The 22,013-nt window shown below is 51.9% G+C and overlaps 1 protein-coding gene across 1 annotated transcript in view; it reads left to right on the top strand.

The window, feature by feature from the left end:
* Positions 1-1,566: 1,566 nt before the first annotated feature.
* Positions 1,567-22,013, top strand: part of SHC2 (SHC adaptor protein 2) — a 39,892-nt gene continuing 19,445 nt past the window's right edge. The window contains exons 1-9 of the mRNA XM_049876050.1: positions 1,567-2,122; positions 8,112-8,182; positions 13,993-14,053; positions 14,235-14,354; positions 16,899-16,952; positions 17,137-17,188; positions 17,284-17,410; positions 18,881-19,034; positions 21,167-21,230. Of these exons, the coding sequence (XP_049732007.1) occupies positions 1,643-2,122; positions 8,112-8,182; positions 13,993-14,053; positions 14,235-14,354; positions 16,899-16,952; positions 17,137-17,188; positions 17,284-17,410; positions 18,881-19,034; positions 21,167-21,230 (1,183 nt within the window). The 5' untranslated portion in view covers positions 1,567-1,642. The remainder of the gene's footprint in view (positions 2,123-8,111; positions 8,183-13,992; positions 14,054-14,234; positions 14,355-16,898; positions 16,953-17,136; positions 17,189-17,283; positions 17,411-18,880; positions 19,035-21,166; positions 21,231-22,013) is intronic.

Genomic DNA, 22,013 nt, shown 5'->3' with positions numbered 1-22,013 from the left:
GGCCTGGAGGAGGCAGCTCCAAGGGCAGTGTTGCAGGTGGGACCCCAAGGGAGCATGGTGGGTGTCAGCCTTTTCCTTACCCCTTCCCCCCCCCCAAGCTGGGGGCTGGCACGCCTGAACACACAATCCTTTGCTAGACACACACACTGGTCCCCCCACTCAGACACTGACACACAGGGACCCCCTCCACACAGACACTGACACACACACGGACCCCCTCCACACATGCATGGCCTCATTCACACCTGTCCACACCTGTCCACACTGTACACACACGTCCCCACACACCGCAACCCTCCTGCGATCCACTTTTACATAGCCCCCCAATACTGACACGAAGCACACACGTTAGATGTGGGGCCCGGACACAGACATCCACGCCCAGGACCCCTGGCCGTCAGAAAGAGCAGACGCCCTCCACCCACCGGCCTTCGGCCCCTGGTTGAACACAGACGCCAGAGTCTGGGGCACCAGCCGCGACGCCCTCAGCCGCCAATCGGGGCAGCGCGCGCCTCCCGGTCCCACCGGCCCCCTATGGCCCCCCGGTGTCCTCCCCACGCCTCCCCCTCCCCTTGCTGTCTTCTCCTACACCCCTCACCGCCTCCCCCCTCCCTTCGCCCCCACTGCCTCCCCCTGCCCTCCGGCGCTGCCTCCTCCTCCCCTGGGTCCGAGGGCGGTGCCGGGCTGTGATCTCATCGCTCTGATTTATCGATCTGCTCGGCTCGGCTCTCTCTCCCTCGCTCACCACCTGCCCCAGCGCCGGTCGCCTCCTTTTGTTTCCCGGCAGTCAGCCCTTATGGGGGGTGGGGCAGAAGGGGGTCCGGCGAAGATAAGGGGCCAGGAAGCTGGGTCCTGGGGTGACAGTGACACCCCCTTCCCTAGTGCAAAAAATAAGCCTGGAGGGCGGGGCGGAGAACTGAGGGTCCCTGAGGCCCGAGGGTTCCGCTGAGCTGATGCCTGACAGAGCTCCCCGGAAATGGGGCGAGCAGGGGCTGTGACCCACAGCCCGAGGCCCAGGGATGGGGCGGAGGAGGGACCCGGCCCTCTGAGTGCTCCTCCTTGACCCAGCAGGCCCAAGCCCGGCCCTCCGGGTGTGAGCCTCAGCTGCGTGACCTTGGGCGCGCCCCTTCCTCTCTCTAGGACTCAGTTTCCCCCCTAGGAAACGAAGCAGGGAGGGATTTCTAGGCACCTTTCGGCCTGAACAGTGGTCAGGGAGGGGGCTGACGTTAGACTACTCGGCTCTCTCTTCCCCGGACTGCACCTCCGCTCCTCGCCAGGTCCCAGTTTTCCCATAGGTCAACAGGGGAAGAATGGGGTCTTCCAGCCCTGCCCTTTTAGGAACGTGGGCGGCGGGGGGTGCTAGGGCTACCCCACTTCCTTTCCTTGGTATCCCTTGGACCCTCCTTTCCCCGGCTGCCGAATGCGGGCCAACGCCCGAGCCCTAGGCGGGCCTCAGTTTCCCCGGGCGCTGCGGAGCAGAGGGCCGGGGTCCCAGGGGTGCAGCCCCCCGCGGCTGCGCGCTGGGCCGGGCGGATGACATCACCGGGCCGGGGGCGGGGAGGGACTGGCGGCAGCGGGCGGGAGCCGGCGGCCTCCTTGGCCAGGCTCAACGCCCGGTCGGGCTCGCTCAGCGGCCGCGGCCATGACGCAGGGTCCGGGCGGGCGCGCGCCCCCGGCGCCCCCCGCGCCCCCCGAGCCCGAGGCGCCCACCACCTTCTGCGCGCTGCTGCCGCGTATGCCCCAGTGGAAGTTTGCTGCCCCCGGTGGCTTCCTGGGTCGCGGGCCCCCGGCGCCGCGGGCGGCGGTGGCAGCGGGGGGCGCGGGGGACGCGGGGGACGCGGAACCGCAGCCGGAGGCGGCGGGCTCGGCGGGCGTTCCGGCGCTGGCGGCCGCGGTCCTGGGCGCCTGCGAGCCGCGTTGTGCCGCGCAGTGTCCCCTGCCAGCACTGAGCCGCTGTCGGGCGGCGGGGGCGCGGGGGTCGCGGGGCGCGCAGGGAGCGGCGGGCCCCCCGGATTCTGCGGCGGAATGGATCCGCAAGGGCAGCTTCATCCACAAGCCGGCGCACGGCTGGCTGCACCCGGATGCCCGGGTCCTGGGGCCCGGGGTCTCCTACATCGTGCGGGTGAGTGCGCAGACCAGGACCCGCGGTCGCGGCCTCCCCGGGCCTCGGGTACTGGGGCTACCCCACTTCCTTTCATTGGCATCCCTCGGACCCCAAGAACCCGACTCCCCGCTCCATCCTCCCTCCTCTCCCCATCACTCGGACCCCCATCTCCAGCCGGGGAGACGCTGGGGCCCAGGTTCCCACGGCGTCACGTGGGGAGGGGCGGGGAGAGGGCAGGTGGGAGGGGGACGCGCATGCGCAGGGTAGCACCCCTATTTCGGCAGGGAGGGAAAGTCCAGGAGTGAGGACCCCAGGGTGCACTGCTGTGTCCCCGGGAGAGGAACGCCCAGACCGCCCCTAAAGGCTCCAAGGCAGATGATCGGATCGTTGAGACCGTGGCCTGGGATGGGGGTGTGGACTCGTGGGAGAAGGGGTATCTGGAAAGGGGCCGATGCCCAGCCAGACCGCCGGGGGAGCTGAGACTTGAGAGACACCGGCCTTTGTTCATTATCCCAGTGTTACTGGGAACCTTTTCACGCAGACAGAAAAGCCGAATCAGTGGATCCCCGTGTCCTCCACCTGGGACTCTTCGAGTTTTGCGCTCTCCGCTCAGTATATCGACTCCTGTACATAATAGCCGTTGATAAACCATTAGAAAGCGAGCTGCCCACTAGTGCCGCTTGCCGTGGAGACCCCACGTGTGTCAGAGAACTGTGCTTCATAGGGTTTTCAGTGACTAAGGTTTTGGAAGCGGATCGACAGGAATTCCTCCTGAGGGTGCTGTTGGTGGACTTGAACTGCTGACTTTCAGTTGGCAGCTATGGCCTTCACTGTTTGCAGCACCCAGGGACTCCGCCCACGGTGGCACACCTGTAAACACCTTCGTGTCTCCCACACACCCACAGCCCCAGATCACATCTAGAAAAATGATTAGTGATTCCAGAATGGCTTGGAACCTGAGGTTGTGTTCACATCTCCCCGGGCTAGCTCTCTGGGGCCAGGACCAACCATGTTTACACTTGGTTGTTATGTCTCTTTGCTCTCTCTATAGAACAGTCCCTGAACACGGCTTACACCCTCCCATGACCTTGACTTTTTGGGTGTCCAGGATCCTTGCAACCTTTTCCTGTAAAGAGCCAAAGAGCCAATATTTTCAGCTATGCAGGCCAGGAGGTCTCTGTCCTGAGACCTCAGCCCTACTTTTGGTGAAAGCTGTTGTGGACAGTGTGCAATGAAAGGGCACAGCCACAGCCCCATAAGACTTTATTAGCAAAAAAAGGCAGCAAGAGCTGTAGTTTGCCGACCAGGGGTCCAGACCAGCACTGTCCAAACGAACTTTCTGCACTGATTAAATGTTCTGTATTTGCGCGCTCTGATCTGGTCATCCTCACCAGCCATGCATGGCCATCCAGCACTTGAAATGTGGCTAATATGACTGAGGAATGGAATTAACTTTTTTTTCTTTTTAATAGACTTTTTTTTTTAAATTGTGATATATATATATCACTGTCACTGAACTACATATATTCCGTCATGGAATAGATTATTTCTGAGAGCAGTTTTAAAAAATTTTTTGTTGTGCTTTAAGTGAAAGTTTACAAATCTAGTCAGGCTCTCACAGAAAAATTTTTATACACCTTGCTATATATGCCTAATTGCTCTCCCCCTAATGAGACAGCACACTCCTTCCCTCCACTCTCTCTTTTCATGTCCATCCGGCCAGCTTCTGACCCCCTCTGCCCTCTCATCTCCGCTTCAGACAGGAGATGCCAACATAGTCTCACATGTCTACTTGAGCCAAGAAGCTCACTGTTCACCAGTATCATTTTCTATCCCGTAGTCTAGTCCAGTCCCTGTCTGAAGAGCTGGCTTTGGGAATGGTTCCTGTCCTGGGCTAACAGAAGGTCTGGGGACCATGACCACCGGGGTCCTTCTAGTCTCAGTCGGACCATTAAGCCTGGTCTCTTTAGGAGAATTTGGGGTCTGCATCCCACAGCTCTCCTGCCGAGAGCAGTTTTAGGTTACAGAAAAAAATTCCGCAGAAAATACAGAATTCCCATATGCCCCTCCCCATTTTCTACTATTTCTCTTAAGGCCATCTTACATTCCTGTAATACATTGTTACAAATGAGGAGCCAATAATACAGTATTATTAACTAAACTCGCAGTTTCCATGAGGGTTCCCTCTTGGTGTTGTGCAGTGCTATGGGTTTTGGCAGATACATGTCCTAAGTCACCCACGGCAGTAATAGACAGAATAGTTTCACTGCCCTAAAAATGCCCTGTGCTCCATGCACTCATCCCTCCCCCTCCCTCTGACCCCCTAGCAACCACTAATCTTTTCATTGTCTCTATGGTTTTGCCTTTTCCAGAAGGAATTTTTAATTTTATTTAATTTCAGTTAAAATTTACATTTACCTAAATGCCCATCAACAGATGAATGGATGATGAAAACGTGCTACATACAGACCATGAAATACTGCCCAGCGAGTAGAAGGAAGGAAGTCTTCATACATGTTACAATATGTGTGGAGCTTGAAGACATTATGCTGATTGAAATATGTCAGTCACTAAAGGACAAATATTGTATGACGTCACTTACATAAAAAGACAGGAAAAGGCAAACAGAAATCGAAGTTTATCAGTAGTTACCAGAGACAGAAGGCAAGGGGAAAAGAGGGTTAACAGTGATGGAAAAATCACATGGATTAAGGGTAGGGTTGCATAGCCAATTGTTATAATTGCTGTAATAGGTTGTACACCTGTAAAAAGTTGAACTGGCAAAAGTTGTATGATAGTTGTATTTACAACAATGACAAAAAAAAAAAAAAAAGTAGCTGCTGAGGCTACTTATCCACAACCAAAAACTTCATGGGATTTTGTTCCTTAGTTTGGAGGTTTAGCGTCATGGTTTCATGGGACACCCCAGTAAATTGGCCTAATGTGTTCAGTGCTTCTGTTCTACTTCCTAGTTCTTTGCATAGTCCCTGGGGTCTTGAAAGTTTACAAGTGGCCATCCCAGGCATGGCAATTGGTCTCTGTCCACCCAGAGCAACAGAGGAAGAAGGAGAGTCAGGAATAGGAAGAGGAAATGGAATATGGGATAATTGCTTGCATGAACAACTGCCTCCTTTACCATGAGACCAGAAGAACTGAGCAGTACCCGGCTACCATTACTGAACATTTTGACCAAAGATTCTATAGAAGAACCCTGATCAAAAGGGGGAAAGTACAGAACAGAATTTCAAATTCTCATGGACTCCAGACTTTCTGGAGCCATGGGGGCTGGATGGATCCCTGGAACTATTGCCCTGAGATAATCTTTAAAAATTAAACCAAAAATATCCCCTAAAGTCTTCTTAAGACCAAACAATGTTGTTGTTGTTAAGTGCCATCGAGTTGCTTCAGACTCATAACAACCCTGTGTACAACAGAACAAAACACTGCCTGGTCCTGCACCATCCTCACACTCATTGTTATGCTTGATCCCATTGTTGCAGCCACTGTGTCAATCCATCTTGTTGAGTGCCTTCCTCTTTTTTGCTGACTCTCCTCTTTACCAAGCATGATGTCCTTCTCCAGGGACTGATCCCCCCTGATAACACGTCCAAAGTATACGAGATATAGTCTTGCCATCCTTGCTTCTAAGGGGCAGTCTTGCTTCTTCCAAGACATGATTTGTTTGTTCTTTTGGCAGTCTATGGTGTATTCAATATTCTTCTACAACACCACAATTCAAACGGGTCAATTCTTCTTTGGTCTTCCCTATTCATTGTCCAGCTTTCGCATGCATATGAGGTGATTGAAAACATCATGGTTTGGGTCAGGCCCACCTTAGTCTTCAAGGTAAGGTCTTTGCTTTTCAATACTGTAAAGAGATCTTTTCAGCAGATTTGCCCAATGCAATATGTCGTTTGATTTCTTGACTGCTGCTTCCATGGGTGTTAATTGTGGATCCAAGTAAAATAAAATCTTGTCAACTTCAGTTTTTTCTGTGTTTATCATAATATTGCTTATTGATCCAGTTGTGAGGATTTTTGATTTCTTTATGTTGAGGTGTAATCCATGCTGAAGGCCGTGGTCTTTGATCTTCATCAGTAAGTGCTTCAAGTCCTCTTCACTTTCAGCAAGCAAGGTTGTGTCATCTGTATAACGCAGGTTGTTAATGAGTCTTCCTCCAATCCTGATGCTTCGTTCTCTTTCATATAGTCCAACTTCTTGGATTATTTGCTCAGTGTACAGATTAAATAAGGTATGGTGAAAGGATACAACCCTGACACACACCTTTCCTGACTTTAAACCACACAGTATCCCCTTGTTCTGTCCGAACAACTGTCTCTTGATCCATGTACAGGTTCCTCATGAACACAATTAAGTGTTCTGGAATTCCCATTCTTCGCCGTGTTATCCATAATTTGTTATGATCCACACAGTCGAATGCCTTTGCATAGTCAATAAAACACAGGTAAACATCCTTCTGGTATTCTCTGCTTTCAAGGAGGATCCATCTGACATCAGCAATGACATCCCTGGTTCCACGTCCTCTTCTGAACCTGGCTTGAATTTCTGGCAGTTCGGTGTTGATATACTGCTGTAGTCGCTTTTGAATGATCTTCAGCAAAATTTTACTTGCATGTGACATTAATGATATTGTTCAATAATTTCCACAGTCGGTTGGATCACCTTTCTCTGGAATAGGCATAAATATGGATCTCTTCCAGTCAGTTGGCCAGGAAGCTGTCTCCCATATTTCTTGGCATAGACGAGTGAGCACCTCCAGTGCTGCATCAGTTTGTTGAAACATCTCAAATGATATTCCGTCAATTCCTGGAGCCTTGTTTTTCACCAATGCCTTCACGGCAGCTTGGACTTCTTCCTTCGTATCATCGGTTCCTGATCATATGCCACCTCTTGAAATGGTTGAGCGTTGACCAGTTCTTTTTGGTATAATGACTCTGCATATTCCTTCAATTTTTTTTTTGATGCTTCCTGCATCGTTTAGTATTTTCCCCATAGAATATTGCAACTTGAGGCTTGAATTTTTTTCTTCAGTTCTTTCAGCTTGAGAAATGCTGAGTGCATTCTTCCATTTGGTTTTCTATCTCCAGGTCTGTGCACATGTCATTATAATACTTCACTGTTTACCAAACAATAGTTTAGCTTACCTGGTTTAGCCTTGAGCATTATACTCTTTTACGAGCTATCTGTATGACATTAAAGTGACAAAAGCAACTCGAAAGTTGAGATAGGAATCTTAGGGGGAGTGAGTTTATGTTAATGGGGGAGGAACACCTCAGAGAAGCAGGGTGAGGATGGTTGCACAACTGGAAGAATGTAAGCAATGTCATTGGATTGTACATGTAGAAACTGTTGAATTGGTGTATGTTCTGCTGTGAATATTCTCAACAACAGCAAAACAAAATTTAAATAACCACTTAGGACTAGTAGCTACCCTGTTAGATAGCACAGGTCTAGACCAAGGACTTGCAAACTTTCAGCCCTCGAATGAACATCTGACAGGCACCTACCATGTGCCAGACTCCGTGCTGTTGCTGGGGGTATAGATGTGAAGAAATCCCCACCATCTCTGCCCTTGTGGGCCCGTGCTCTGGAGGAAGAGAAAGATAATACATAAGAGGCAGTATGATGGAGTCTCGGGAGGAAATAATCAGGCTTCTGTGAAGCAGAGTAATGGAAAGAACCTACTCAGAGTCCGGGAAGGCAGCTCTGAGCAGGTGACATTTAACGTGAGCCATAAAGATGAGGAAGGAGCCAGTTTTGCAAATAGCAGGGGTAAGGGAACAGCAGCAGGAACAGCAGGTGCAAAGGCCCTGAGGCAACAAGGCTGGACATTTTCAAGGGACAGAGAAGGACTGGAGTCCAGGGGGTGGTGAGAGAGGAGGGTGAGGAGTGAGGACTTTTGATTCAATTCTAAGTCCCTAGATGGGTTCTTCTGCCTGGTGCTTAGACCATGCCTTCTAACGCTTTGTTTCCTTTTTCTCCTTAGTACATGGGCTGCATTGAAGTCCTCTGTTCCATGCGCTCCCTGGATTTTAACACTCGCACCCAGGTTACCAGGTGAGCCTTTGAGACGGGGGGTTGGACTGCCTGGTGTTCAAGTCTCAGGTCTTCCTGGCGAGTAGGGCCTATGTGAGGCTTTGCAAGGGATGGGAGAAGTGGGATCAGAGCTGACTGGTGGGTGGAATCCGAGGACAGCTGACTCAGCAAGAACTCCCTTTCCAGTTTGGGGAACAGTGCTGCCCAGGATTAAGATGGACCTAAGGCTGGTGGATTGTGTCTGAATCCTGGCCCAGGCCCTGCCCACTCTCCAGACCTCAGGTTTTTCTGCAAACTGGGGTAACAGCCTAGCCCTCACAGGATGCGGAGCAGATTACATCAGGGGTGTTTGTGAACAGCTCCCAGTGTGTCCTAGGGACTGGGAGCTGATGGCTGGTCCCCTCTGTGGTTCAGGGTTGGGAGGGACCTGGGAGCCCCAAAGGGTGGGTACAGCATCTCCCTTCCCTTCCCTTTCCCTTCAGCCTGGAGAAGGGACATTACCCTCAAGGTGCCCTGAGCTGCCTGGATCAGGTCACACAGCTGTGACAATCAGGGTTTAGAGGAAGAGGCATTGTTTTGTGTATGAAAACGGATTTATTCTGCTCACTGTAGACTTATTAAAAACAGCTCTATTGAGATGTAATTCATATGCCGTACAATCCACTCATTTAAAGCGCTCAATTCAGTGGTTTTTAGTACAATCATAGAGGTGTGCAACTCCCACTTCTACCCCCAGTTCCAGAACATCCTCGTCACCCCAAAAGGAAACCCCATGCTCATTACCTGTCACCCTCCATTCCTCCTCCTCAGTCCCTGGACAACTGTTAATCCACCTTTTTCTCTAAGGGTTTGCCTGTTCTGGACAGTTCACAGAAGTGGAGTCATACATCGTACGGCCTTTCGTGTCTGGCGTATTTCACTGAGCATGGTGTTTTCAGGGTTCATCTATGTCGTAGCATACCTCAGTACTTCTGTCCTTTTTGTGGCTGAATGATATCCCATTGTATGGATGGACCACATTTTGTGTATCCATTTATCCACTTCTCAGCCATTATGAATAGTACTGATTTGAACATGTGTGTACTAGTTTCTGTGTGGACATATGTTTTCATTTCTCTTGGGTACATACCCAGGAGTGGAATTAGTGGGTCATGTGGTAATTCTTAGCGGTTCCATGGTGTAATCGTGAGCACTCTGGACTCTTAATCTAGTGATTCAAGTTCATATCTTGGTGGGACTTTAGTGTTTCGAGCCCTGGTGGCCCAGTGGTTGAGAGCTGTGGCTTGCTACAGCTGCTAACCAAAAGGTCGGCAGTTGAAATCCACCAGCCACGCCTTGGAAGCGCCATGGAGCAGTTCTACTCTGTCCTATAGGGTCGCTATGAATCAGAATCGACTTGATGGCAACAGGTTTTTTTCTTTTTTTAATGGTAATCTCCACCACTCGTCTGTCAGTTTGTCATACTGTGGTGGCTTGGATGTTGCTGTGATACTGGAAGCTTTGTCACCATTTTTTCGAATACAAGCAGGGTCACCCATGGTGGACCGGTTTCAGCGGAGCTTGCAGACTAAGACAGACTAGGAAGAAGGACCTAGTGGTCTACATTTGAAGATATCGGCCAATAAAACCCTTAGGAATAGCAGCAGAATGCTGTCTGATACAGTGCCGGAAGAAGAGCCCCCCCCCCCCAAGGTTGGAAGGCACTCAAAATATGACTGGGGAAGAGCTGCCTCCTCAAAGTAGAGTCGACCTTAATGACGTGGATGGAGTAAAGCTTTTGGGACCTTCATTTGCTGATGTGGCACAACTGAAAATGAGAAGAAACAGCTGGAAACATCCATTAATAATTGGAACCTAGAATGTATGAAGTATGACTCTAGGAAAACTGGAAGTCTTCAAAAACGAAATGGGATGCACAAACAGGCATCCTCGACATTAGTGAGCTGAAATGGACGGGTATTGGCCATTTTGAATCGGACGATCATATGGTCTACTACGCCGGGAATGACAACTCTAAGAGGAACGGCATCACATTCATCCTTAAAAAGAACATTTCGAAATCTATCTTGAAATACAAAGCTGTCAGTGATAGGGTAATATCCATTACGCCTACAAGGAAGACCAGCTAATAAAACTATTATTCAAATTTACACACCAACCGCTAGGCCAAAGATGAGGAAATTGAAGATTTTTACCAACTTCTACAGTCTGAAATTGATCAAACATGCAATCAAGATGCATTGATAATTACTGGTGATTGGAATGCAAAAGTTGGAGACAAAGAAGAAGGATCAGTAGTTTGAAAATGTGGTCTTGATGACAGAAACAACACTGGAGATCACATGATAGAATATTGCAAGACCAAATGACTTCTTCATTGCAAGTACCTTTTTTCAACAACATAAATGGCAACTGTGTATGTGGACCTCAACAGATGGAAAACACAGGAATCAAATTGACTACATCTGAGACAATTTGAATTGATTACAAAGAGAGGAATGGAAAAGCTCAATATCATCAGTCAGAACAAGGCCAGGGGCCGACCGTGGAACAAATTATCAATTGCTCATATGCAAGTTCATGTTGAAGCTGAAGAAAATTAAAACAAGTCCATGAGAGCCAAAATACAACCTTGATTATATCCCATCTGAATTTAGAGACCATCTCAAGAATAGTTTTGATGCATTGAACACTAATGACCAAAGACTAGATGAGTTGTGGAATAACATCAAGGACATCATATGTATAGAAAGCATTAAAAAGACAAGAAAGAGAGAAAAGACAAAAATTGATGTCAGAAGAGAGTCTGAAACTTCCTCTTGAACGTAGAGTAGCTAAAGCAAAAGGAAGAAATGATGAAGTAAAAGAGCTGAACGGAAGATTTCAAAGGGTGGCTGGAGAAGACAAAGTAAAGTATTATGATGACATGTGCTGTAAAAATAGTATGACGGAGGTGTCTGGCCTCCTCTAACTTCACAAGGAGGAAGGTGAATCACGATCCACAAGCCAAGGCTGATTCCTGCGAAGCCGAGGTCAGACATGCCTTCTCTCTCCAACCTTTTTACCAATTCTGACACCAACCGTCCCTCCCATGGCACTTTCTACTTCTCTGCTGAGTTGGATAATCCATGGCAATGGCCACACAGAACTCACAGACCATACTCACAATTATGGGGTTTATTGGGGAAGTAACAGGTTATGACTCAGGTTTAGGAACTCTGAGGATGCAGTTCTTCCCTCAGGACAGCCTCTTCTCAGACAGGTCTCTCTCTGGCCCGTTGACCTCTCGGCCCCTTGGCCTGGCCTCCGGCCTGCTCAGGCAAGTGTTACAAAGCTCTTTTAGCTCTGTTGATAAATGCCCTAAGGCTCCCCACTCCGCCTCGGCCAGAAGGCGCTTAGCTTTCTTGATCCGTGGGCTCCTGGCCCACCGTGCTGTCTCCTGCTTCTACTGCTGCCACTTCTCTGCCACCACTTCTCACTGTCTTCAGTGTTACAGTTCTCTCCCTTGGTATCCTGGCTCCAGGAGCTTCTCAAAGCAGGGATCCTGGGTTCAAAGGACACCCTCTGTTCTTGGCTCTCCTTCCTTGGTGGTGGTGGGATCTTCCCTCAGCTCTGGAATTGGCTGTCTTTTAAGCCTAGCAAGTTAATATTTTGCTGAAGATAATTAAAAAACAGCTGCAGCAGTACCCTGATAGGGAACTGCCGGAAATTCAAGCCGGATTCAGAAGAGGATGTGGAATGAGGGATATTATTCCTGATGTCAGATGGATCTTGGCTGAAAACAGAGAATACCAGAAAGATGTCTACCTGTGTTTTATTAGCTATTCAAAAGCATTTGACTGTGTGGATCGTAACGAATTATGGATAACATTGCGAAGAATGGGATTCCCAGAACACTTAATTGTGCTCATGAGGAACCTATACATAGACCAAGAGGCAGTCATTTGGACAGAACAAGGGGATACTGTGTGGTTTAAAGTCAGGAAAGGTGTGCTTCAGGGTTGTATCCTTTCACCATACCTCTTCAATCTGTATGCTCAGCAAATAATCTGAGAAGCTGGACTATACGAAGAAGAATGTGGCATCAGGATTGGAGACTCATTAACAACCTGCCTTATGCAGATGACACAATCTTGCTTGCTGAAAGTGAAGAGGACTTGAAGCACTTACTGATGAAGATCAAAGACCACAGCCTTCAGTATGGATTACACCTCAACATAAAGAAAACAAAAATCCTCACAACTGGACCAGTAAACATCATGATAAATGGAGAAAAGAGAGTTGTCAAGGATTTCATTTTACTTGAATCCACAATCAACACACATGGAAGCAGCACTCAAGAAATCAAATGACATATTGCTGCAAAGGACGTCTTTAAAGTGTTGAAAAGCAAAGATGTCACCTTGAGGACTAAGGTGTGCCTGACCTAAGCCATGGTGTTTTCAATCTCCTCATATGCATGTGAAAGCAGGACAATGAATAAGGAAGATCGAAGAAGAATCAACACCTTTGAGTTGTGGTGTTGGGGAAGATGCCAGAGAATGAACAAGTTTGTCTTGGAAGAAGTACAGCCCGAATGCTCCTTAGAAGCGAGGACGGCAAAACTTTGTCTCACATATTTTGGACGTGTTATCAGGAGGGATGAGTCTCTGGAGAAGGACATCATGCTTGGTAAAGTAAAGGGTCATTGAAAAAGAGAAAGACCCTCAACGAGATGGGTTGACAGTGGCCCCAACAACGGGCTCAAGCATAGCAGTGTTTGTGGAGATGGTGCAGGACTGGGCAGAGTGTCGTTCTGCTCTACATAGGGCCGCTGTGAGTCTGAGCTGACTTGACGATACCTAACAACAACAACATGGTAATTCTAGTAGTCCCTGCGTGGTGCAAAATGTTCGTGTGCTCGGTCGATGGCTCAAGGTCACCCAGGGGCACCTTGGAAGAAAGGCTTGGTAATCTATTTCTAAAAAATTAGCTGTCGAAAACCATATGATGCATGGTTCTGACACACATGAGTCATCATAAGTCAGGATTTACTCGACTGCAACTGTTTTTGTAAGTAGGCCAGTCATTGAATTAGGACCCACAAGGCCTGGTGGTGTAGTTGTTAAGATGTACAGCTGCTAACCAAAAAGTCGGCAGTTTGAATCCACCAGCCACTCCTTGGAAACTATATGGGGCAGTTCTACTCTGTCCTATAGGGTCTCTGTGAGTTGGAATCAACTCGACCGCAATGGGTTTGGTTTTTTTGGTTCCGTCACTTCAGTATGGGCCCTGGTGGCATAGTGTTTAAGAGCCTGGCTGCTAACCAAAAGGTCAACTGTTCAAACCCACCTGCTGCTCCTTGGAAACTCTATGGAGCAGTTCTACTCTGTCCTATAGGGTTGCTAGGAACAGGAATTGACTCAATGGCAATGTTTTTTTGGTTTTTTTTCCTTCAGTATGACCTAATTTTAATTTAGCTAATTGTATCTGCAAAGACCCTATTTCTAAATAAGGTCATATCTGGAGGTACTAAAAGTTAGGGCCTCAAAGTATGTTCAGCCCTTCTCCTGTGCCTCTTTCTCAGTCCCATCTCCCTCTCTCTGCTCTCCTGTTCAGCTCCCTGACCCTCAACCTTCTCTTAGCCCCTCACGCTTATCTGAACTCTTGCCCCCTCCCTGTGACCTCTCCCTTCTCTTAGCCCTCTTCCTGACGACTTCCCATTTCTGAGCCCCCTTCTTCTCTCAAGTTCTCATCTTCTCCAAGGCCCCACCTCTAAGCCCCCTCACATGTAAAGTCCCCCCACCACACCCCCTTGGAGCTCTCTGATCCCTGCTCTGTCTCTTGCGCAGGGAAGCCATCAACCGCCTGCATGAGGCTGTGCCCGGCGTCCGGGGCTCCTGGAAGAAAAAGGTGGGTGAGGGGCTGGGGGCCCCAGTGCGGCTGGTGGGCAGAGTTGGTGGCGGGGGTAGGGGGAGGGGCACCAAGGCCCTCTTCGGACCCTTGCCCCAGCCGGCAACCCCTCTGCGGCCCCTCCCCAGTGCTCAAGCCCGTATCCCACGCTGCACCCTGGCGCTGTCCCCTGCCTCCCCAGGCCCCCAACAAGACGCTGGCCTCCATCCTGGGCAAAAGCAACCTGCGCTTTGCCGGCATGAGCATTGCGGTCAACATCTCCATCGACGGCCTCAACCTTTCGGTGCCCGCCACACGCCAGGTAAGGCCGCCCCGCCCCTCGGCCACAAGCCACGCCCCCAGCCACAGGTCCCCACCCACCGGCCACAGGCCCCGCCCCTCAACCACGGGTCCCCACCCACCGGCCACAGGCCCGGTCCTTCGGCCACAGGCCCGGCCACAGGCCCTGCCCAGGCCCACCCAGCCCCTGCCCCCTTGCCCTCACTCTACAAGGCACGAACCTCTGAGGGAGGTGGAGCCACCTGCCCACGAGGCAGTGGCAGAGCTGGGTCTTCCGTGATGGTCCGGGACTGGGCAAAGGCAGAGCCTCGAGGGTCCCCTGCGGGGGGGACAAAGGGGTGGACGTTCAGTGGGGTACACAGGGTGGAGGCTTGTGGTGCACTGACTGGCCCTGCCTGGCCTTGGGGTTGCCCCTCCCTGGGTCGTGGGGAAAAGGGACCAGCGAGCTTGGGAATAGGGAGGGTAGGCAAGAGGAGGGCCATGCAAATGAGCATGCAAATAAACCCACTGACGCGGCGAGTTGATTGTTCAGGAGTTGGGATCTTCCCACTCACAGCTTCTGCAGGCCCGTTGGCAGCTTGGGGGCGTGTGTGAGTGCGTGTGTGTCTGCGTGGGAGGGTGTGCCCTTCAGAGTCTCCGGGTCTACTCCTGTAGGAGTCTGTGTGCCTGTGTGCGTCTGCGTGGGCGGGTGTGCCCTTCAGAGTCTCCAGGTCTACTCCTGTAGGAGTCTGTGTGCCAGTGTGCGTCTGCGTGGGAGGGTGTGCCCTTCAGAGTCTCCAGGTCTACTCCTGTAGGAGTCTGTGTGCCAGTGTGCGTCTGCGTGGGAGGGTGTGCCCTTCAGAGTCTCGGGTCTACTCCTGTAGGAGTCTGTGTGCCAGTGTGCGTCTGCGTGGGAGGGTGTGCCCTTCAGAGTCTCGGGTCTACTCCTGTAGGAGTCGGTGTGCCAGTGTGCGTCTGCGTGGGAGGGTGTGCCCTTCAGAGTCTTGGGTCTACTCCTGTAGGAGTCGGTGTCCCAGTGTGCGTCTGTGTGGGAGGGTGTGCCCTTCAGAGTCTCCAGGTCTACTCCTGTAGGAGTCGGTGTGCCAGTGTGTGTCTGCGTGGGAGGGTGTGCCCTTCAGAGTCTCCAGGTCTACTCCTGTAGGAGTCGGTGTGCCAGTGTGTGTCTGCGTGGGAGGGTGTGCCCTTCAGAGTCTCCAGGTCTCCTCCTGTAGGAGTCGGTGTGCCAGTGTGTCTGCACGGGAGGGTGTGCCCTTCAGAGTCTCCAGGTCTACTCCTGTAGGAGTCGGTGTGCCAGTGTGCGTCTGCGTGGGAGGGTGTGCCCTTCAGAGTCTCGGGTCTACTCCTGTAGGAGTCTGTGTGCCAGTGTGCGTCTGCGTGGGAGGGTGTGCCCTTCAGAGTCTTGGGTCTACTCCTGTAGGAGTCGGTGTGCCAGTGTGCGTCTGCGTGGGAGGGTGTGCCCTTCAGAGTCTCCAGGTCTACTCCTGTAGGGGTCTGTGTGCCAGTGTGCATCTGCGTGGGAGGGTGTGCCCTTCAGAGTGTCCGGGTCTACTCCTGTAGGAGTCGGGGTGCCAGTGTGTGTCTGCATGGGAGGGTGTGCCCCTCAGAGTCTCCAGGTCTACTCCTGTAGGAGTCGGTGTGCCAGTGTGTCTGCACGGGAGGGTGTGCCCTTCAGAGACTCGGGTCTACTCCTGTAGGAGTCTGTGTGCCAGTGTGTGTCTACACGGGAGGGTGTGCCCTTCAGAGTGTCCGGGTCTACTCCTGTAGGAGTTGGGGTGCCAGTGTGTCTGCACGGGAGGGTGTGCCCTTCAGAATGTCCGGGTCTACTCCTGTAGAAGTCGGTGTGCCAGTATGTCTGCACGGGAGGGTGTGCCCTTCAGAGTGTCCGGGTCTACTCCTGTAGGAGTCGGGGTGCCAGTGTGTGTCTGGGTGTGAGTGTGAGCATCTGGTTTGTGTAAGCATCTTACCGTGTGAGTCAGGACTCCCTGGGTGGTGCAAATGGTAAGATGCTCAGCTGCTAACTGAAAGATTGGAGCTTTTAGTCTACCCAGAGGTGCTCCGGAAAAAGGCCCAGAGATCTGCTTCTGAAAAAGCAGGCATTGAAAACCCTACTGAGCACAGTTCTACTCTGAGACACACGGGGTCACCGTGAGTGGGGTCTACTCGATGGCAACTGGTTGTTGACTGGTTGTGCGTGCGAGCAGGGGTACAGGTTGGTGTATCTATCTGTGTGTCAGAGGGGTTTTAATGTGTGTCTGTGAGTTTCTGTGTGTCTGTGTGAGCATCTGTGTGTCTGTTTGCCTGTGAGGGGTCGTTTGCCCTCTTACACATGCTGTGAGACCTTGGGGGTCCAGCACCCTCCTTGGCTCTCCCTGCTGGGGGGTCACCGGCTGGGGGCTCCATTGCCCAGCTGAACTCTCAGTCATCCTGGTGGATCCCAGACCAGCTGCAGTCTCGCCATCCCTGCCCTGCCCTCCCACCTTCCCTGTGTCCCTGGCCCACCGGCCCCCTGCCCAACTGCAGGGTCCGCCTGCTCCGGGTCCCTGATCAAGTGTCTCTCTGCGCGCAGACCATCGCCAACCACCACATGCAGTCCATCTCCTTTGCGTCCGGTGGTGACACGGTAAGGCTGGAATGTGGGTGGGGGGACTTCCAGTCCCTTTGCCCCTCCAGCCCTGAGAACCACTTCCCCTTCTCGGGCCCTTCCTGAAGTCTACTTGGCCCCTCCTTGCTATGTGGCTGGGGTGAGCAGTTGGGAGTCCTGGATGGGGTGGCTGGGGCAGGCTCTACTGGTTGCTCTCTTCCAGGACATGACAGATTACGTGGCCTACGTCGCCAAGGACCCTATCAACCAGAGAGGTGAGGCTGCCCTGGGAGGCCGGGTGGGTGCCTGTGGGTTGGAGTTGCATCAGCTAGTCATAGCCCCGCTGACACCACGTAACTCACGCCCGCAGCTTGCCACATCCTGGAGTGCTGTGGTGGCCTTGCCCAGAGCGTCATCAGCACCGTGGGGCAGGCCTTTGAGCTGCGCTTCAAGCAGTACCTGCACAGCCCTCCCAAGGTGGTCATGCCCCCGGAGAAGTGAGTGGACCCACCCCCTACCTATCCTGGCCTTCCACCTGACCTGGCCCACCCAGGTGCACAGCCTAGCTCTCTGTTCCTCGCCTGGTTTGGAATCTCAGCTTTGTCCCTCCTCTCCCTGGGTCCTCGGGCTAATCACTCAACCTCCTGGTTTTCTTGCCTGTAAAACCATGATAAAACCAGCCCCTGCTTCCCAGTGTCCAGGTGGAGATTCAACATCCCAGTTCCTGTAAGAAAGGGCCATGTCTGGTGCCCAGTCCGCAGCTGCTTTGACTATTACGATCCTTAATCTAGACCAGGCATCTCAAACAGTTCTGCAAAGGGCCAGACAGTTAATATTGTTGGCTTTGCGGGCCAGTCAGTCTCTGTCTCTGCCACTCAGCAAAAGCAGCCGAGATGGTACATGAACAAGTGAGTGTGGCCGTGGGCCAATAAAACTTTATTTATAGACACTGAAATCTGAATTTCATATAATTGTCACATGTGGCAGGATGTTCGTCTTTTGATGTTTTCCCAACCACTCAAAAGTTTTGTGGTTTAAAAATATACAGACCATTCCAGCTTGGCGGCTGTAAACAGTAGGCTGGCCCCTGCTCTAAAGAGCCAGCTGCTCGGCGGGAGAAAGAAAGGGCAGTCTGTCCCCGTAAAGATTTATTTACAGCCTTGGAAACTTTATAAGGCAGTTCTACTCTGTCCTGTAGGGTTGCTATGAGTCGGAATCAGCTCGATGGCAGTGGGTTTGGTTTTGCTCTAGAGAAAGAAGAGATGACAATTTAAAGATCTTTTAATTATTAGAAATGCAGGATACATACATGATGAAAACGCTAGCAGCACCACAGAGTATGCACGGACAAACGCGGTGTTTCTCCCTCACTGAGTCTGGGAGGCTGTTCCTCACCTGGAGCTCTTTCTGCCTTTTGTCTATGGTGTTGTGCTTGCTATGTGCCTGACCAGAATTTATTTGCCCCATTTCCAGTGGATGGGCAGGCAGGTTGCTCCTGCTACTTTGCTCTGACCATGCTCCCCCATGTGGTACTTGTTGGATAAGTTTCTAGAATAGCAATCACTGCTGATGGGTTTTCCACCTGGCCCCAGGATATCCTGGCTCTGGTAAAAATTTAGCACCAGGCCCCAGCTGCCTGGTGGGCCAGAGTGGACAGGAAGGGGTAGATGCCAGCCTTTGTGAGGATCTGCTGGGTATTCTTGCCACGGCCCTGAGCGGTGTCCCCAGTTTAGAGACAAGGAGAGAGAGGGCCTGTTCCTCATTTGACAAGTGTTTCATGCTGAGCTCTGTGCTCTGGGACAGGCTGGGGACCGGGATTCAAATCCAGGTCTCCTTGTTTGAGTCCCTGTGAGCTTGGGTTCTACTGCATAAAGAACCCTCGGGAGGCCCTGTAATTAGTTCTGTCCCTGTGGGCTGGGGCCCCTTCCTGGGCTCCCCACGTTGCTGTCTGTCCGCTTCCTCCACAGGTTGACTGGGCTGGAGGACTCAGCCTGGGGGGACGAAGAGGCAGTGGAACACAATTACTACAACAGCATCCCCGGGAAGGAGCCGCCCCTGGGTGGGCTGGTGGACTCTCGGCTGGCCCTGTCACAGCCCTGCGCCCTGGGCACCCTTGGCCAGGTCAGTTCTCATTCTCATGGGGGAGGGGCAGGGATGTTCCTGGGGGTTGACCTCTCAGGCTAATCTCTGGCTCTCCCTCTGCTCCTCTTTCCTCCAGTCCCAGAGGAGGGTCTCGTGCCCTCCCCAGACATCCACCCATCCATCCATCCATCCACCCACCCACTCAGCCAACCATCCATCCCTCCTTTCACCCATTTGTCCACCCACCTGTCCACTTGTCCACCCATTCACCCATCTGCCCACGCACACATCCGCTCATCCTTTCATTCACCCATCCATCCACCCCCCACCCACCAACCCACCTACCCATTCATCCACCCTCCCACCCCCACTCATCCGCCTGTTCATCTACCCAACAATCCACCCATCCACCCACCTATGCATCCATCCACTCACCCATCCATCTATCCATCCACTCGCCCCACCCATCCATCCGCCCACCTATCCAACTATCTACCCATCCATTCATCCGTTCACCCACCCACCCATCCTTCTATCCACTAATCCATCCATCCACCCATCCAATGACCCACCCACCCACCCATCCATCCATCCATCCATCCATCCACTTGCCCATCCATCCTTCCACCTCCCCACTCCCACCCATCCATTCATTTACTCACCCATCCATTCATCCACCCATCCATCTAACCACCCACCCACCCATCCATCTATCCAGCCACTCACCCATCTACCCACTCACCCATCCATCCACCCACCCATCCACCTATCTATCCACCCACTCAAGCATCCACCTACCCACCCACCCACCCACCCATACATCTACCCATCCATCCACCCACCCATTCATCCACCCACCCATTCATCCACTCATCCATCCTCCATCCATCCACCCATCCACCCCTCCACCCACCCCACCACCCACCCCGCCACCCACCCAGCCACCCACCCACCCAGCCACCCACTCACCCACCCACCCACCCATCCATCCATCCATCCATCCATCCATCCATCCATCCATCCATCCATCCATCCATCCATCCATCCATCCATCCATCCATCCATCCATCCATCCATCCATCCATCCATCCATCCATCCATCCATCCATCCATCCATCCATCCATCCATCCATCCACCCACCCAACCACCCAGCCACCCACCTACCCATCCATTCATTCACCCACCCATCCAACTGTCCACCCACCTATCTACCCATTCATCCACCCACCGATCCACCCATCCATCCATCCATCCATCCATCCATCCATCCATCCATCCATCCATCCATCCATCCATCCATCCATCCATCCATCCATCCATCCATCCATCCATCCATCCATCCATCCATCCATCCATCCATCCATCCATCCATCCATCCATCCATCCATCCATCCATCCATCCATCCATCCATCCATCCATCCATCCATCCATCCATCCACCCCTCCACCCACCCACCCACTTATCCATCCATCTACCCACCCATCCAACTATCCACCCACCCACCTACTCATCTGTCCTATTCACCCACCCATTGAACCATTCACCCATCCATCTACCCATCCACCCACCGACCCACTCATGCATCCATCCACCCATCCACCATCCACCCACGCATCCATCTATCCATCCACTCATCCACAAAAGTAGCACAGGTTGGTGCCGGCTCTTTGCTCAGCCGCATCCCAAACACTTCAGATAGCATAAGCATTTCAGACATCATCCCCACCCCCAGACACTGAATAAATAATTACATTCATGATTGGGTTACAGCTATGATAAGGCTACCAGGGATGGTGGTGGGAACACACGTCAGGATGCTGAATTTTTGGGTGGTTAGGAGGGCTTCCCTGTGGGGCAGAGCTTGGGATGGGCCCTGTTGGGTGAACAGAAGTTGCCCAGGAGAGGAGGGTGGAGAAGGGCATCCAGGCAGAGAGAACACCATGTGCAAAGTGGCAGGAGGGTGTAGGCTGCCTTCTGGAGTGGAAAGATTGATGAGGCTGCAGAGGTGGGCACCCCTGAGCTCTGGGGAGCCGAGGGCTGAGGGCTGAGCTCCCCCATCTGTCTTCATGTCTCCAGACATTTAGGAGGTGGGGGTGGGGAGATTGGGGTGCTGGGCTTGGGAAGAGGAGTTTTCACATCCCAAGGGGGCCTCACACCCCTCTTTTTCAGGGAGCACCTCCCACTCGAAAAGATGCCTGCGGCCTACTGTGGGACCTGGGACCCTCAGGGACAGGTAGGATAGCCTCAGGGCCAGGCGAGTACTTGGGTCTGTTGCCCCACCAGGCCCTGTCCCTGCTGCCTCCCCTTCAGACTGTCTCTCCCCTGTGTCCCTTCACTTCACCTACAACATGACCATATTTGCAGTTTTGGAGGTAGATAATGCATTCCCGTGGTTCAAAGCACAGAGTATAAACAGGTATTCAGTGAAAAATCACTTTCTCATGCCTGTCTCCATCTGCCTCAGGAACCTCCTTAAACAAGTTACTAGTCAGTACTTAGAGTTTCTCAATTCCTTTTCCAGGATTTTCCATGCACCTTCAAGCCAATTTAAAGATATAGTAATTTAAAGATACAGGAGGGACCAGTCCCTGGAGAAGGACATCATGCTTGGTGAAGTAGCAAACCCACTGCCGTCGAGTTGATTCCGACTCATAGCGACCCTATAGGACAGAGTAGAACTGGCTCATAGAGTTTCCAAGGAGCGCCTGGTGGATTCGAACTGCTGACCTCTTGGTTAGCAGTCGTAGCACTTAACCACTATGCCACCAGGGTTTCCTGGTAAAGTAGAGGATCATCAAAAAAGAAGACCCTTGATGAGGTGGACTGACACAGAGGCTGCAACAATGGGTTCAAACACAAGCAATAATTGTGAAGATGGTGTTTCGTTCTGTTGTACATAGGGTCACTATGAGTCGGAACCAACTTGACGGCACCTAACAACAACGATTTCCCCTCATTTTTACACAGATGGTGGGTATTTTAGGCACACTCTCCGTGTTGCTTTTTTCACTTAACC

The sequence above is a fragment of the Elephas maximus genome, chromosome 3 (genome assembly GCF_024166365.1).
Source record: "Elephas maximus indicus isolate mEleMax1 chromosome 3, mEleMax1 primary haplotype, whole genome shotgun sequence".
Taxonomy (NCBI): Eukaryota; Metazoa; Chordata; class Mammalia; order Proboscidea; family Elephantidae; genus Elephas; species Elephas maximus.
Note: the sequence above shows the minus strand (reverse complement) of the source record. Positions and strands in the feature narration are given on the sequence as shown.